At 37.1% G+C, this 15,598-nt stretch overlaps 3 protein-coding genes across 3 annotated transcripts; 2 read left to right on the top strand and 1 right to left on the bottom strand.

The window, feature by feature from the left end:
• Positions 1,072–3,379, top strand: LOC109715666 (microfibrillar-associated protein 1-like). The gene is made up of 2 exons (XM_020240781.1): positions 1,072–2,463; positions 2,826–3,379. Exons 1-2 carry the CDS (start codon positions 1,232–1,234, stop codon positions 2,938–2,940), a joined length of 1,347 nt encoding a protein of 448 aa, XP_020096370.1. The 5' UTR covers positions 1,072–1,231; the 3' UTR covers positions 2,941–3,379.
• Positions 6,380–8,469, top strand: LOC109715633 (ubiquitin-conjugating enzyme E2 2-like; the record flags this gene model as incomplete). The annotated part of the gene is given in 3 exon segments (XM_020240738.1): positions 6,380–6,469; positions 6,626–6,714; positions 7,978–8,469. Coding segments are annotated over 3 exon segments (308 nt in total), but the record flags the coding sequence as incomplete, so codon positions are not given.
• Positions 10,153–13,560, bottom strand: LOC109715790 (plant cysteine oxidase 2-like). The gene is made up of 5 exons (XM_020240963.1): positions 13,083–13,560; positions 12,397–12,518; positions 11,707–11,863; positions 11,412–11,615; positions 10,153–10,851 (listed from the first exon to the last, which is right to left on the bottom strand). Exons 1-5 carry the CDS (start codon positions 13,543–13,545, stop codon positions 10,727–10,729), a joined length of 1,071 nt encoding a protein of 356 aa, XP_020096552.1. The 5' UTR covers positions 13,546–13,560; the 3' UTR covers positions 10,153–10,726.

Raw genomic sequence — 15,598 nt, 5'->3', positions numbered from 1 at the left:
TATTTAAGTTATTCTATTTGATTCAATTAAAAAACTTTATTAAATTTAATAATAATTTTATTTATTAGCTATTGATTTGTAATGTACTATTCTATATAATTAGATACACATGTGAAAAAAATTTATAAGGTAAACTTCAAATACCAGTCCCGTAGTTTTGCACTTTTTTATTTTAGTATCCTATGGTTTAAAGTGTATCAAAGTTAATGTCCTGTAGTTTCATTTTTATTTTTTCGTCATCCTTTTCGGTAACGTTATATTAGGCATAACAAAATTAATAATTAAATTAACAAAAAATTTTATAACTTAATATTATATATTACGCTTAAAGTTCTTTTATAAAGTATATATTAATATTAATTTCATATAATAATCAAATGATAAAAAATTTAACCATTCTTATCTATCAATTAAAGATTTTAACGTAAAATTAAGATAAAACGTGTAAAACTTACCTTAATCATAGACAAATTTAATTTGATTACTCAATAATTTAAAATTTTTAATTTTATTAAATCTTTTAATTCTGATTTGATTGGGTCAACCCGCTGTAAATTTGCCTGAACTCACCAAACCAAGGATTTTAAGTACCGTGACACCAGGTCGTGCCGAAAAACTTGCTGGTATGGTACAGCACGGTGTGTGCCGAACCATGCCGATACGTGCCGGTCAAAAAAATTATTATGTGTCGACACATAATAATATAAAATATTTATTTTTTTTAGCAATAAAATATTCTAACTATTTATTATGCCTTTTTATCACATTTTTTAAATTTTATTGATGAAATTATTTATTAATTTAAAAAATAGAGAGTTTTTAGCTGTGCTATCGGCACGGAATTTGTATTATTAGCACGATACGATGGATATGATATGTATCGACGAGCACTTAAAATCTTACACCAAACAAGAGGGTGGAGGTGGATCCGCTCCATTTGCATCCCTATGTAAAATTGTAAACCCCGCAGGTGTTGTAGAAAAAAGGGACCAAAANTCAGTGAAATTTTGTAAGTTTTACTATAGCCAAATGATAAAATGTCTTTGCTTGTCGTAATAAAAGAAAGGGACCAAAAAAAAAAAAAAGTACATCTCATTTCCTCTTCTCTTCGTTGAAGGCGATACTAGGGTTTCGTTCTTGGAAACTTTACTATCGGAACTGATCGACGCATAAAAATAGGGACTTATTTTGCCTATTCTGCATCTAGGGTTTCAGCGAAGGCTCTTTTCCAATGTCTGTGGCGGCGGGAGTCAGCGACGCGGCGATCGCGGTGCGCGACAAGCTGCGGGGGAAGATCGGGCAGACGAAAGTGAAGCGGTACTGGCCGGGAAAGGCGCCGGAGTGGGCCGACGATGCCGAGGAGGAGGCCGACATCCGGACCGCGCGGGCCGCCGCCCTCCAGAAGGCGTTCCCTTCCCACGACGACGGCGAGGGCGCCGCCGCCGACCTCCCGCCGAAGGACGACCGCCGCCTGCGCCGCCTCGCGGAAACCCGCGCCGAGAACAGAGAGGAATTGCGAGCCGATCACCGCCGCATCCGCCAGGCCGAGATCGTCTCCGCCGCCGCCGAAGAGGAGGAGAGCAGCAAGCTGGAGGGCTTGGAATTGGAGGAGGAGGACGACGAGGAGGCGGTCGAGGAGCGGCGGCGAAGGATTCGGGAGAAGCTGCTCCGGCGAGAGCAGGAGGAGGCCGCCGCCGCACTATTGCCCGAGGAGGAGGAGGAGGACGAGGCCGCAGAGGAGGAGGAGGAGGAGGAGGAGGAGGAATCGGAGTACGAGACCGACTCGGAGGAAGAGCAATTGGGCCCGGCGTTGGTCAAGCCGGTGTTCGTCCCGAGATCGCAGCGCGACACCATCGCGGAGCGGGAGAGGGTCGAGGAGGAGGAGCGGCGGTTCGAGGAGCGCGTGAAGAGGCGGCTGGAGGAGAGGAAGGTCGAGACGAAGCAGATCGTGGTGGAGGAGATCAGGAAGGATGAGGAGATCCGGAAGAATTTGGAGGCGGAGGCGAATATCGCGGACGTCGACACCGACGACGAGTTGAACGAGGCCGACGAGTACGAGGCGTGGAAGGGTAGGGAGATTGCGAGGATTAAGAGGGAGAGGGAGGATCGGGAGGCGCGTCTGAAGGAGAAGGAGGAGATCGAGAGGGTGCGGAATATGACGGAGGAGGAGAGGAGGGAGTGGGAGAGGAAGAACCCGAAGCCGCTCTCTCAGTCCAAGCAGAAGTGGAGGTTTATGCAGAAGTACTATCACAAGGGCGCGTTCTTCCAGTCCGAGTCCGACGACCGGGCTGCGACAGCCGGCACAGACGAGATCTTCAGGCGCGATTTCTCCGCGCCCACCGGGGAAGATAAAATGGATAAGACTATTTTGCCCAAGGTCATGCAAGTCAAGCACTTTGGGCGCAGCGGAAGGACCAAGTGGACGCATCTCGTTAACGAGGACACCACTGATTGGAACACGCCGTACGTATTGCATGTCTATATTCCGTTCAATAGGGCACCATCTGAGCCATCTGAATTTCGAGCCGCGATTTTGGTAGCTATATTGTAGGAGTAAATGAAAAGAAGTATGATGAAACCGAGCAAAAAATTTCACCCAGAAACACCGAGAACATGCTAGTTATTGCCCAATCACACTGAAAGTTGTTCCCTGATTGGTATCATATTCGAACATCTTTATTTCAACTCGTGATTCAGTGGTCCATATAAATCTTCGAAGATGCATAATTTTCGTAGAGCAGTTAATACTGGAATACATTTGATTGTCTTTTGTTTTTAATGTAGTTCGGCAACATATATTTATTTTTCCCATTCCTTTTCTTTAGGTGGACAACAAATGGTCCTCTACGAGCAAAGTACAACGCGAAAATGGCGGGCTTGAATGCACCAATTGCGAGACCAAAAGGAAGCAAGAAAATGAAGGATTGGGATGTGAAATAATTTGGTTCGGAAGTTTTCCTTTCGATGACCAGTTAATTCTCACTGTCTGCTGCTTCATGAATATCTATTTTTGTAGGTGCTTCTTCAGAATGCGGAGTTTTATTTGAAGATCTTCAATGTTATGTGCCTACTTCATGTTCCTGTATGTGAGTACATTAGTATGTAACTAGAATCTTCATTTGATGATGTGGACCTGTCGCCTCAGTTAAAATCCTTCGGAGCAATCAAAGTGTAGAGAAATCACATGACGAATATATCCACTTAATGAGTTCGCTAGTTTCATGGTGTGATATGCTAGAGATGTGCGCATCTCATTTATACAACTATCCTTTTTGAACGTGTGGTAAATTTACATAATTGTGGATCCGTGTAACCCGCGTCGTCTGTGGTGCCAACTTTTTTGAATGTTAACCATGTTATACACAGTTTTTTCTGCTAAGCTTGCCAATTTTAGAAACAGAACTTTTCTTTCTTATGCTTTTCATGTAGTCTTCTTGATATTTCACTTCTAACTTTTAGTTTTTGTTGTGAAATGGGAGCTGTTTATTACAAAGTTACGAACATATTAGAAATAGTTGTCTCCTAGTGTCTCGAGGGAGCTTCAGCGTTTACAGAGGATAAAAGGCAAATAATACTATGAAGTGAGATAAAGCGTATTACCGGTTTCCTTGTGAAGGTTAGGAGTTGTTTTTTAATTTTTAAGTTGTTTCCTGTGAAGGAGAACTGTAGTTTTAGCTGTTCCAATCTATCAGCTTCTCTGAAGTCAAATGTTGCTATAAATGATTTTTATTTTTGAATAGCATCATAGCAAATCAGCAAAGGAATCAATTCATTTCGGCATGGCGTGCTATCTTGGCTTATGAACTAATACTGAACTGTATTTTCAAAATGTCGGAAGTGCCTTTCGTTTTGTATTGCTTTTTGTCGTTCTCTTTAAATTTTGTGGAGATAAACTCATTTCTTCTCAAAGTTTAATCCTATTTAAACCTTGATACTCGTAGTCCTCTCCGTATGTTTGTACTTCGCTAATCTCAAGTCAATTAAGGTTTATCTTGTTCGTACCTGCAATGATCTCATATCATGTTCAGTTATCTTTCTTATTTCGGATTTCTTCTTCAAAAGATTGATGTCCTTTAGAGTAATTTGCAATGCTTCCCTTTTGACCTTCTTGAAGTTGCAATAGTGAGAAAAAGACGCATGACTGTAGGATACTATGTTGTCTCAACAATTTATTTGTTTATTAATGGTTTTTAGATTATCATTAAGCATTATTCATTTTTGTTTTAGATTATTGCAGTTTATTTTGCACAAGCCAAAGTTATATATGCGTATATTGCTCGAAGAACCTCATTCGTAACATCGCGGACTAGAACTACATTACAAAGCCAATTTCCGGCACTTCTCGGGGTTAGCTGCATGTGCTTTTTAGCTGTTAGTGAGGAGAATATATTAGGGTGAATGATGCATCTATTCATAGTAAGATTTGATATGAATAATTCTTATGCCAGTTACTTAGTTTTCACTAATCTTTCACTTTATTTATTATTCCTTTTTCCTGTTGTTAGATTCCATATGTTGTTGCTTATTGCATATGCTCTATGCACTGGGCCAAGTTGTGGCATTTTTTTGACAGAGTATGAGGTATTTAAGTTTTGTCATATTGTGATTTCATTATGCATCATTATATTTTGGTAATGCAGATATTTAAGTGTAATAATCATATCTCCACATAATTGAGACACAAAGCTAAAGTTCAAATATAAATTGGACTTGTTCTTGGGTAAGAAATATAAATAATTGCATGCATATTTCTCAAAAATATTGGAGTTTTATATTTAGTTTTAGTTAACTTTATTCTCAGTCTAACTCTGAATTAAAGTGGAAGGTAGATTTAAAAGAAGTTAGAGCTTTAGAGAGAATTTATCTCTTGAATTTTTTAGAGAGTATATTGGAAAAAACAAATGGGTTTTTTTAATTTAGGCAGTATTGAACTTCTAAATGGATAGATTTTACATTTATTTTTTTGAAGTAAATATATAACTTGAAAGGCTTTTTACGGAAAGTGAAGAGAGATAAAATGATTTTCAACTATAAATATTCATTTTTTTGTTGTTTGGTGTATCACATTGAAGAGAGATAAAGTGAAGAGAGATTTGAAATTTGGTTTCGAGATATTTCAAGTGGTATAAATTATGTTCAATAGTGTCGATTGTCAATTTAAATATTCTATCATCGAAAATAAATGAATGACAACGGAGTTCGTTTGCTTTCAATAGCATTTCAGTTCAACTCATTATATAATTGCATATTTTGTTTTCAATCCAAATTATATATATATATATATATATATATATAAGTAATTTCCAAGTGTTTCTCTTGTGGTACACAAGCCTTAAAGTGTGACCGAGAAAGGTAGGTTAATTTATTCTGTCGCCAAATGGCCTTATTGATTAAATAAAGGTAGATTCTATTAATATTTACCCTCTTTCTATTTTCTAAGTTTGTAACTTTTCATTCTCCCAATATTTTGAAAATGTGGCACTACAAAAGTTTGGAGTATATTGAAGAACCTGACCATGTAATTGATTATTATTCTATGCATTAGCCAACTATATTAATGGCCATCACGTTCTATTGCTTTTTATTTGAATCTAGAGCTTTGTATTTCACTCTTGAGTACTACTTCAATCGTAAGCATTAGAACGTCTATTAAAACTTAAGAAGTTTAGGTTACAAACCTTGCACACTAATCTAGTAAATATGTTGTTTGTTGTCTCTTCCTAAGCAACATCATTATGCACTTGATTGGCTGCTTTCATGTGTTTGATAGTCCTTTTAATACTAGGACCTATTAATCATGTCATAAATTTGTATGCATGACTATTTTCCCTTAAAACATATTGACCATCACCAGTCTTGTTTATTTGTTCTACTTTAATGTGTTGTGACATTATGCTAGAGGAACCCAAAGAGCTAGCAGTATTTCAAGAATTTGAAGGTTCATAGTGTGGTGCTCTTTTTTTTCCGAAAGTTTATAGATATTTGAGTTTCACTATTGTTTGTTACTTTGAGAGTTCTGTGGTATTGGAGTTTGGAGCAAATTTAGAAACCTCGGTCAGCCATCTTATAGTAGATCTTTCATTCACTTGAATCAGCACATAATGCAGAGTCTTACTTCCCTTTTTGTACTTTCCTTTTGCACTTAATATTCTTTTTTTCCTTGTCAGATTGAAAGCTTCAGCTTTACTGCTTCTACTTGCCTACTTTGATGACATTAGGGTTGTAGGAACCATAGTGGTAAAAAAGAAAACAATTTACTGTGGATAAGGAGATATAGTCGACAGTGGGAATATTGACAACATGTTGAATTATTAGACATTACATTTCTGCAGTTATGATAGAGGTCAGCTATTCACTAACTCTCCAATATTACTTCTAGGCACGTTTAAGCTGACTCTGCAGTTTACAGAAGATTATCCTAACAAACCACCAACAGTCAGGTTTGTCTCGCGGATGTTCCACCCAAACAGTAAGTACTGTCGCCTGATATTTTTTAACTGATTACTGCCGTCATTGTACAAAATAGCATATATTACCACCACTTCTTTAACAAACTGTGAATAGCTTCCAGATTTGTAGGTCTTAAAGCTTTAGGTGCCTAACTATTTCTTTTCCGTTCTGTCAGTCTATGCAGATGGAAGCATCTGTTTGGATATTTTACAAAACCAGTGGAGCCCCATTTATGATGTTGCTGCAATTCTGACTTCTATTCAGGTACTCTTGATAGATCACGGGAAAAAAGTACAACTGTTATTTTACTTCAATAACTATGCAATATTAAACTGCTTATATAATTGAATAGATCGTGTAAACCTGGGAGGACGGGTTAAAATTAGTACTTGCTTGCTAAAAACAGAATCCAACATGGACCTGGATGTTCATCAGGGTTGGTAGCATGTTCAAGACCCGACCTAGTTTGTAGCATGTTCAAGACCCAACCTATTTTGACCAGGTCGAGAATGGCACATGCCGCCCCATGCCATTTGTAGTGGAAATATAAATGCGCCTATACTTAGCTTTCCATGACAAAAATAAGTTTTCGAGGTTCTTAGTGGGATATAATACCTTACTTGAGATACAAACCTTTTAAACAGGCTGCTTTATGCTTTACATGCTTTGGCAGTCCTTTTTCAGGCTCACTTTCTTATATGTCTGCTGCAAGTTGTCATATGTGTTGTAGGGTTATTTCCTGTAGCGGGCATAAAAGCGACTAAAGTGAATACAGGGAAGAGTCACAAGACTGAATCTACTTTTGTGTGGAGATCAGGATGTGAGCATTTGTGTGTAGGATTGGATTTAGACCAGCCAATTACTGCATAACTTAGATGAGCAAACTCCTGATTCTTTGAAGTGTATGTTGAGGAATAAAACCAATCCCATATAATTAAAGGCATAATATACTCATGTAGAGAGTAGGTAAGTTTTACATTATCTGAGTTTCACAGTTTGCATGTAGGCCTATGGCTAGCAGCTGGTTAATAATTGTGGTAGTTGGAGTTTGAGGTCAGCATGATGAAGTGTTTTATGGTTGCCGAGTCCAAGGTTAGTTCGAGGTCAGTATGATGAAGTGTTTTTCTGAGTCCAAGGTTAGTTTGATGAAGCGTTTTAGGGTTGCTGGGTTTTTGCTTAATCATCCTGACCCATTTTTGGCATTGAGAAAAAAAAGCATTCTAGGATAAGCTAAATGTGTAGAAGTGGTGGTTGGAATATTTGGCCCAGAAACGAACCAATTGCTGTGGTTCATAGCTTCAAATGGTAAAAATGTTATGTATTGATGTGGTACAATGTTTTCTTCGAGGCCATGATTTCTGTTGATTGATGTGTGAGCTTATTCTAGTTAATTTTGCACGCTAAACACCCTGTTACTTCTCAATTTATTTCCCATTTCGTGGTGATGTAGAAATGAGGGAAGTTAACTTGTTATTGAAATTGTGCGCTAATTATCTAATCTTCTTTTTTATTTCTTTTTGTGTACAGTCGCTCCTCTGTGACCCAAACCCAAACTCTCCTGCGAACTCAGAGGCGGCTCGAATGTTCAGCGAGAACAAGCGTGAATACAACCGCAAAGTTCGCGAGATTGTGGAGCAGAGCTGGACGGCCGATTAAAGCGCTGCTAGAAGTACCTACAAGTATCTTTGCTATGCATAAAAGGTGCATAAAGTGATGCGTATGTTCAATCGAGTGTTTCTATTGAGCATTCATAAACTTAGCACCAATCGAGGGTGGTTTATCCTGTTTTTATGTGCTCGATTCTCCGTCATGTTTGTTATCGCCTATGCTCTGGATCAGATTAGTTCTTATGTAAATTTATATCCAAACATCGCATCGGTGAGATATGTATTAGAAACTGGGAAAAGAAACTCTCTTTTAAGAGTGATGGTAGCTAGTATTGTTGTATATGCCCGACGGTTTAAATGCACTGCGGATTGTTGTCGGTAGCCTAAAATGGATGTTGCTTCTGTTTATTTACTTGGTTCTACTTGTTGAAATGGTTGCCGGTAGAAGTTGATGGTTTGTTACTCTCTGTTCTGTCAGCTGAAGGCGCGTTTCGCGCGGAGCAATTCGGAGTCAGAACTTGACTGGCCTGAAAGAAACTGTGCTGCCTTCCTAGAACAGTCATCTGGGGCTGCTGCAGATCTCTACGCCTGCGGCGCGCGCCTTTGCTGTGTCCAGATCGCGAGAGGAGTGCGTCGGGCTTTGGCGTGCTTAGCTCGCGATTTCGATTTCGTCTCCCTCTCGGGTTTCTTTGTTGGCTCAGAGTGTTTGGTTTCTCCGAAAATCGTAAAAAAAACTCTTTGGAAAGAAGTTCCGTAGTTGGAGTTTTTTGAATAAAAAATTTGGAACACAAAAAGGAGGTGAGGTGTATTCATAAATTTTTTATTAGAACCTTTTTAAGGGGAACTAAAATAAAATTTTAAATTAAAAAATTAAGTTTTGGAATTTTTTGGGGGGAATGAAACGATCGCTTATTAAACGGTAATTGGCCCCCCGTATGCTCAAACTGCGAACTTTCTCTCTGTACAATCAACCTGTGGATTATTATTTCTCTTGCTTTTATTTTATTTATTTCGTAATGTTACGTATCGTGGAATCTTATGCTAACCTAAATTTTGGAGCTTTTAAGTTGAATTAAACGCTTGCAAGTGTCCTGCAATTTTTAGCGGCTATTTTTTTCAGTGCACATTTCAATCATACTACTTATTTGAGTTATGATTTTTTTAATTATAAAAATCAGATATGTAAATTAAAAAATTTGAGATTGATGAAAACAAATGATCAATTCATAGTGTACAAACAAGAAGATGAATTACGTGTATGTAATAGTTTCTAATCTAAGATAAAACAAATAAAACACGTTTAAACGTTTGAGAATTGAATTGAAACCGACCTAAAAGTTCAAAGTCTGAAACGTCCAAATCCAAAGTTTGAGTTTCGCAGATGTTGGGGGAGCTAGCAGTGCAATTTAGTTGTTTTGGTGTAAGTGAAATGATGAAACTCATGTTCCATCATTTTTGTTATTTATTCTGATATAAGTTAAAAATATAATGTAACTTAAATTACGTTACGTTAGATCTCCACTTTATCTACTCTTGACTTTCCGAACTTGACTTCCGTCGCACTCAACCTCCTCTAAAAACTTTATTAAATAGTAAAATCTAAACTCTACCTTTTTTATAATAAGTTAGAATTACCTTATTTATAATAAATTAAAATTATCTTTAAATAATAAAAAAATTTTAATTATATAATAGATTAAATTTTATAGCAATAATTTTACCACTATGTTTAGAAGATAACGAGATTCACTTACTTACATCAAAATAAATAATAAAACTCAAAAACCTAATATTAACAGCACTAAATTACATCAAAATAAACAGAAGAAATAATTAAATTTAATTTTCAGACTGTACGAATTATGTCAAAATAAACAACAAAAAAATAATAACATTTCAAAAAAACTCAAAAACCAATGCACTTGAGTTACGTTAAATCTACAAATTCATCAATCCAAACACCCCCTTACCCCTTTTATAAAATGTTCTTCTTCTCTTAAATATAGTTAAAACTGTCCCTGAATCACCGGAGTATGATTGGCGAGCATATACGGCTCGCCTAATCGGCAAACATAGCACTCCCTAAATCCTGAACTTTAAACCCTAAACCAAATTTCATAGGCATGTATACTGAATCAATCTCTGCAATGTCACTGACAACGAAAATTGCAAGAAAACTCTACAACAAATTATTCACAAGAAGAACAGAACATTGCTGGGTTTATCACAAATTTGATCCCTAAATTTTTGACCCGGATATAAATTCCATCCTCGGATTTAACAATTTGGTTCCTGGAAGTTTATTCCCAGTAACAGGTCTCCACATTAGCACTATAATTCTACTTCTTTTGAGCTAAAAAATGAAACTTCCAGGAGAAACTGAATCAAATGTCAAATTTTTGAGGATGAAATTTTAATCAGGATTAAACTTCAGGTGCTAAACTGTTACAATTGAGACCAGTCCTAGGGCTAAAATTTGTAAACAAACCCAAAAATGCTAGTTGTATGAACTTTAAAAGGACATTCTACAGTCGCGCGCCGCGACAATCTAAACCCATCAGATGCAAAGTATCAGAAAGAGAAAGAAAGAAGTAAAATACATCAGCAGGGCAGTTAACAAAGAAGAGTAGGATCAACATTTGAAAAGTCTCATTTTATGCCCCCAAGTTTCAACCATCAATGATCTGAGGACCCAGGTACTCCACGCCGTCCATTTTCAAGTCCTTGGGAACGTTGATCTCTTTCAACCATCCTAGCCGTTCATCGCTCAATCCAGCCTCGGTCGTTGCACCATCTAGCAAAAGAAAAGAAGAGAAGAAAAAAAAAATCCCCACATAAGCCTCAATCATATGCAATCCGTGCGGCATGTGGCTTTCAAACTTTCTTTGAGAAGTTTTCTAGTACACTTCATATATGATATTTATAGAAGTTTGTTTATTCGATGTTTCCATAGAAAGATTCAACGGGCTACCGAAAAGCAACTGGTTTTAACTAATAATGATGGTTACTTTAATACAACTCGGCGTACTAAACAATGTGAAATATGCGCTGAGCTTAGATATGATTAGGAAGCTCCTAACTCGAAAGTTTCAACTTCGGGGAGATTCGTTTTTTTCATGGAAAAAGAAACCATGCTAGTATTTTAAGGCCAAGTCAAGTAGTGCAAATATTTCCGAATCTTCATCAGGAAACCGAGAGCTGTATAATAAATGCAAGGTTGCAATTTTCCATTTATGTCAAAAAATCACATATTAAGCATGTTGGTGCAAACCAAAAATGTTAACATTTCAAAGAGCAAAAAAGATATAATTCATGAGAGGAGGGGAAATTGGGAAAAGAAAAAAAATTGCTTACTTGAATGGTGAGTGTAAGGAAAATCACTGTAGTATGTGCAATCGCGATCATCTTCTTTCGAGTAAGGGGGTCCTAGAACATCAAGCACTGCACATGCCGTAATGGCTCGAAAAGTATGGATATTCCCTCCAGTTGCTGGGTACAGAATGGAGGTATTGCATGGGGCAACATAATCAGAATCTACAACCAGTTTTGCCAGTCTCACTGCCAACATAAGCATACGTTAATATAAAGAGCGAGCGAGTGAACGAGAGAGAGAGAGAGAGAGAGAGAGAGAGAGAGAGAGAGAGCTCACATTGATCTGAGGTTGTCAGGTCGTTGGATTTGATAGGATCAACCCAGTCGTAAGATTTGACATGCATCGATCCTAGTAGTAGTTTGTTGAATACAGTCATTCCTGGATGATTATGGAGGGGGATAACTGCTCTTGGTGGCAAAAAGAATATAACCATCTGGAAGGAGAAAGGAAAATCGAGTTATTTCAGGATGAAGTGAAGAACTAATCAAATCACTACAAATATAAATACACAAAAAATAGAAGGGCGGTTCAGCTAGGGTCATTTGAAGTTGCAAATGAATAAATATTTTGCATCCTACTGTAATGTGGGAGAGTGATTAAGGTCCCCAAAAGCAGATTCTTAGACATGTTAGCATAACTCACACAAAAGTTTATGTAATAATGATTTGTATATCATACAAAAGAAAGGGCGCCTCGTTTTTCTTTGTGTGCTTCAATATGATTCATACTCATCCTATTTCCCTCAGCAACTAATCATCAAATCCAAATGCTGCAACACATATCATTACATTTTACTGAAGTTGCTAAATCTAGTTATATCACTATGATTTTATAGGATGAATAACACTGAAAAATACTCAATTAGTATGGCAATCGGTTTGATTCTACTTTCCTCGGGAGCATGTTCGCGTACACTATGCGGCAAAGCAGCAGGCGTAATTTGCTATGTTGCGGAACTCGTCTTACCGAAAAGTTATTGCACTTGTATATAGTCGTGTACGTAATCCTCGGAGTTCCTTTCGAAGCACTTTTCGCCCTGAAAAACACTAGATCCGCGCTTAGCCCAACATCTTCTGGTCTCATTTTATCTGGAAATGTCGGAACAAAACATTAGAATCCAATTATTTTGAAGAACACTAAATTAAGTTCAATGTCCTGCATATTATCGAGGAACCGGTATAAAAACAGAGAACAAATAAACCAAAAAAAAAAAAAAATCTTATTGAACTGCTAAATTCTATATCCGGGAGAGCAAGTGTGGCCGCAGAGTCGAACACATAATGTGCACATAGTTAGTTATCCCCTTTGTAAGCCAAAACATCAATCATAATCTTATAATGACATTTATGGAAGATCCAAGAAGGCTAGTAAATAAGCAATCCGATCCAATTTCGATTTCTGAATACATTGGCTATTTAGTTTGTAAGTTTTTGCTGCGCATTAATTCCAACGGCCCGCAAGGTGAAACAATAACTGTCGTATAAGATAAGATATAAGATATCATGAAACATATCATAATGCATAGATAGAGAAAGGAAAGACTAGGGTTAGGGAGAGCATAATGCATAGGTGGAGAAAGGAAAGACTAGGGTTAGGGAGAGCATAATGCATAGGTAGAGAAAGGAAAGGCTAGGGTTAGAGAGAGCACGCACCGAGGAGTTGCCGGAGCATGTCGACGTCGGCGGGGGCGGGGACGGGAGCGGCGCCTTTGAACACCGATCTGCACGCGGAGAAGAGGCGCTGGATCGCCGTCGAATCGGCCTGCACGCGCCGCCGCGCCCGCCGCGCGGAGCAGCCGCGCTTCCTCGTGATCTTCGCCCCGTCGCCGCTCACCCTCCTCGGCCTCTTCAAACCCCCTCCGCCGCCGCCGCTCTTCCTCTCCTCCTCCTCCGCCGCCGTGCTGCTCCCCTCCACCTTCATCGATCCCACCACCGCCACCTCGCGAAATCGACCGAGCCGAGCAAAACCGACGCCCCAAAATCCGATTTTGGGCGCAAAAATCGTCGTTTTGCGGCGGGGAAAAGCGATCCGAACGTCGGAAAAAGCGGGGAGAAGCGAAACGCGGATATAAAGGAGGAGGAGAGGGGGGTTGGGGGTTTCAAAACCAGGGGCCATGGGGGGATAAGCTCCGAGAGAGTAGTAGAAAACCGGGAACTTTTGTTGTGTGTATGTGTGTGTTTGTGACTTGTGAGTGGGAAAAGGGCTCTAAAAAAACAAAAAAGAAAAAGAAAAGAAAAAAAAAAAGGGAGGGGCGAGGTAAATATGTATTGAGACCCCTCACCTATATTATTATATTTTGAAATCTAGATAAAGTGCACATTTGGTCCTCAAACTATGAGACGGTTACACTTTGGTCCTCAAAATATAATTTATCATAATTTCTGCTTTCAGTGTTATTTCAAACCAGCCACACAATCTAATTTAGTTGACTAAATGATATAGCATCTTAATTATTAGCACATCATCAGGCGCAAAGTCGTAATATCACTTCTACAATAATATTTAATCATGGATTGAATTACAGGACTTAATTGTAATAATTATAAAAATTAAGGTGAAAAATTATAATAAATTAAAGTCATAGTTAAGCAATTTGTCCTCTAAACTTTTATTTTATTTTAATTGAGATTTTGTTAACTTTTTTCTTTTTTTAAATGTAAGAAATTTTAGTCAAAAAAATTTTAAATTTTATCAAAATTATTGATACTTTTATCAAATTTGATAATTTTAATTATCTTTTAGCAAATAAACTATATAATTTTATCAAAACTGTATGTATGAAAGATCCCTCTACCACATGATATTTTGAAAATTTCCCCTCAACTTAATTTTACTTTTTCAACTGATATTTTCTATTAGATTTTTTTAAAAATTAAGTAATTTTGGTAAAAAAAAACTAAAATTTCACCAAATTTATTAATAGTTGAATCAAATTTAATTATTTTAATTATTTTTTAACAAGTAAACTAAATTAATTTATGATTAATAAGTAATAGAGTTGTTAAATTTGATAAAACTTCTATCGTACTTAAAGTATAAAAACTTAAATAAAAAAAGGAAGTTGTAGAGTCTCAATCAAAAAAAAAAAATCTTAAGAAGTCTCTTTCAAAATAGTGTATATCTGAGGGGGTTTTCTTGCACTTTTACCAAAAATTTAATTTTAATTAATAATAATATCTTCTTCCAAACATAGATTCCACGTGCGAAGACCAAATCAACTTGCGCTACCCCTCGTCCCTTCCCACTGTTATTGAACAAACTATTGTATGCACCTGGTCTACAACATCATTTATGGACCGCATGCTCCTGTGCCCTCCATCTCATCCTACTTGAAATCATGACCGTCCATTTCGGAGCTGTTTAAATTTTGTTCACATTCCAACCCACATTATAAATGCAACTACAACAAATTCAAAAATTATATATGAGTTTTTGTATTCTGATATATAATTAAATTGAACGTAGTTGAAAACACAGCAGTATATCTGTAAAATTATAATTACATCACTCTTAATTGAATATTGTTAAGCAAAACTGAATATGAGTATGACACAATTAATTGAATTAAAGTTCAGATAAAAAAAAATTTACAACTGATTTTCATGTTAAAAATAACTTTCAATTGAATTAAAGTTCAGATGAATTTTTTTTCTTCCTCTTTTTTATTTGATAGAAAGTCAATAATTTTGAAACTATAATTATCCCACTTTTGCACTATTTTTCTAAAAATATTAACACTAGTACATAAGAAAACAAAAAAAATACATCAATTAACCTTTTTAATTATTGTTTAGCCTAGAGCAAAATCACTTATAATATTTTAGGACAGTAAAATTACGAGCGAATTTAATTTACGACGAATTAAACAACAAAAATAAGACAATTTTGCGTCCCCCTATTTCGTGGAAACAAACATGCCCTGAGCATAAAGGGGTGGTTAATTTGATTACTTTAGAAATTTAAAAGCTATTTTATTTGTATTCTCTCTTTTTTTTTATATAAGATAAAGGTAATTTAGAGATGGTACGCGGTCTACAGATGACGTGGTGGACCGGGTCTAGAAAAACATCTCTCTGGCGCACCCGCCCCACTTATTCACGACGAAACTGCTTCCTCCCTTCAACGGTCGGTACTCACTACTCGGTACACGGGTTTTGGAGTAGAAACG

Source organism: Ananas comosus, linkage group 9, assembly GCF_001540865.1.
Source record: "Ananas comosus cultivar F153 linkage group 9, ASM154086v1, whole genome shotgun sequence".
Lineage (NCBI taxonomy): Eukaryota > Viridiplantae > Streptophyta > Magnoliopsida > Poales > Bromeliaceae > Ananas > Ananas comosus.
This window is presented reverse-complemented; position numbering and strand designations above follow the sequence as displayed.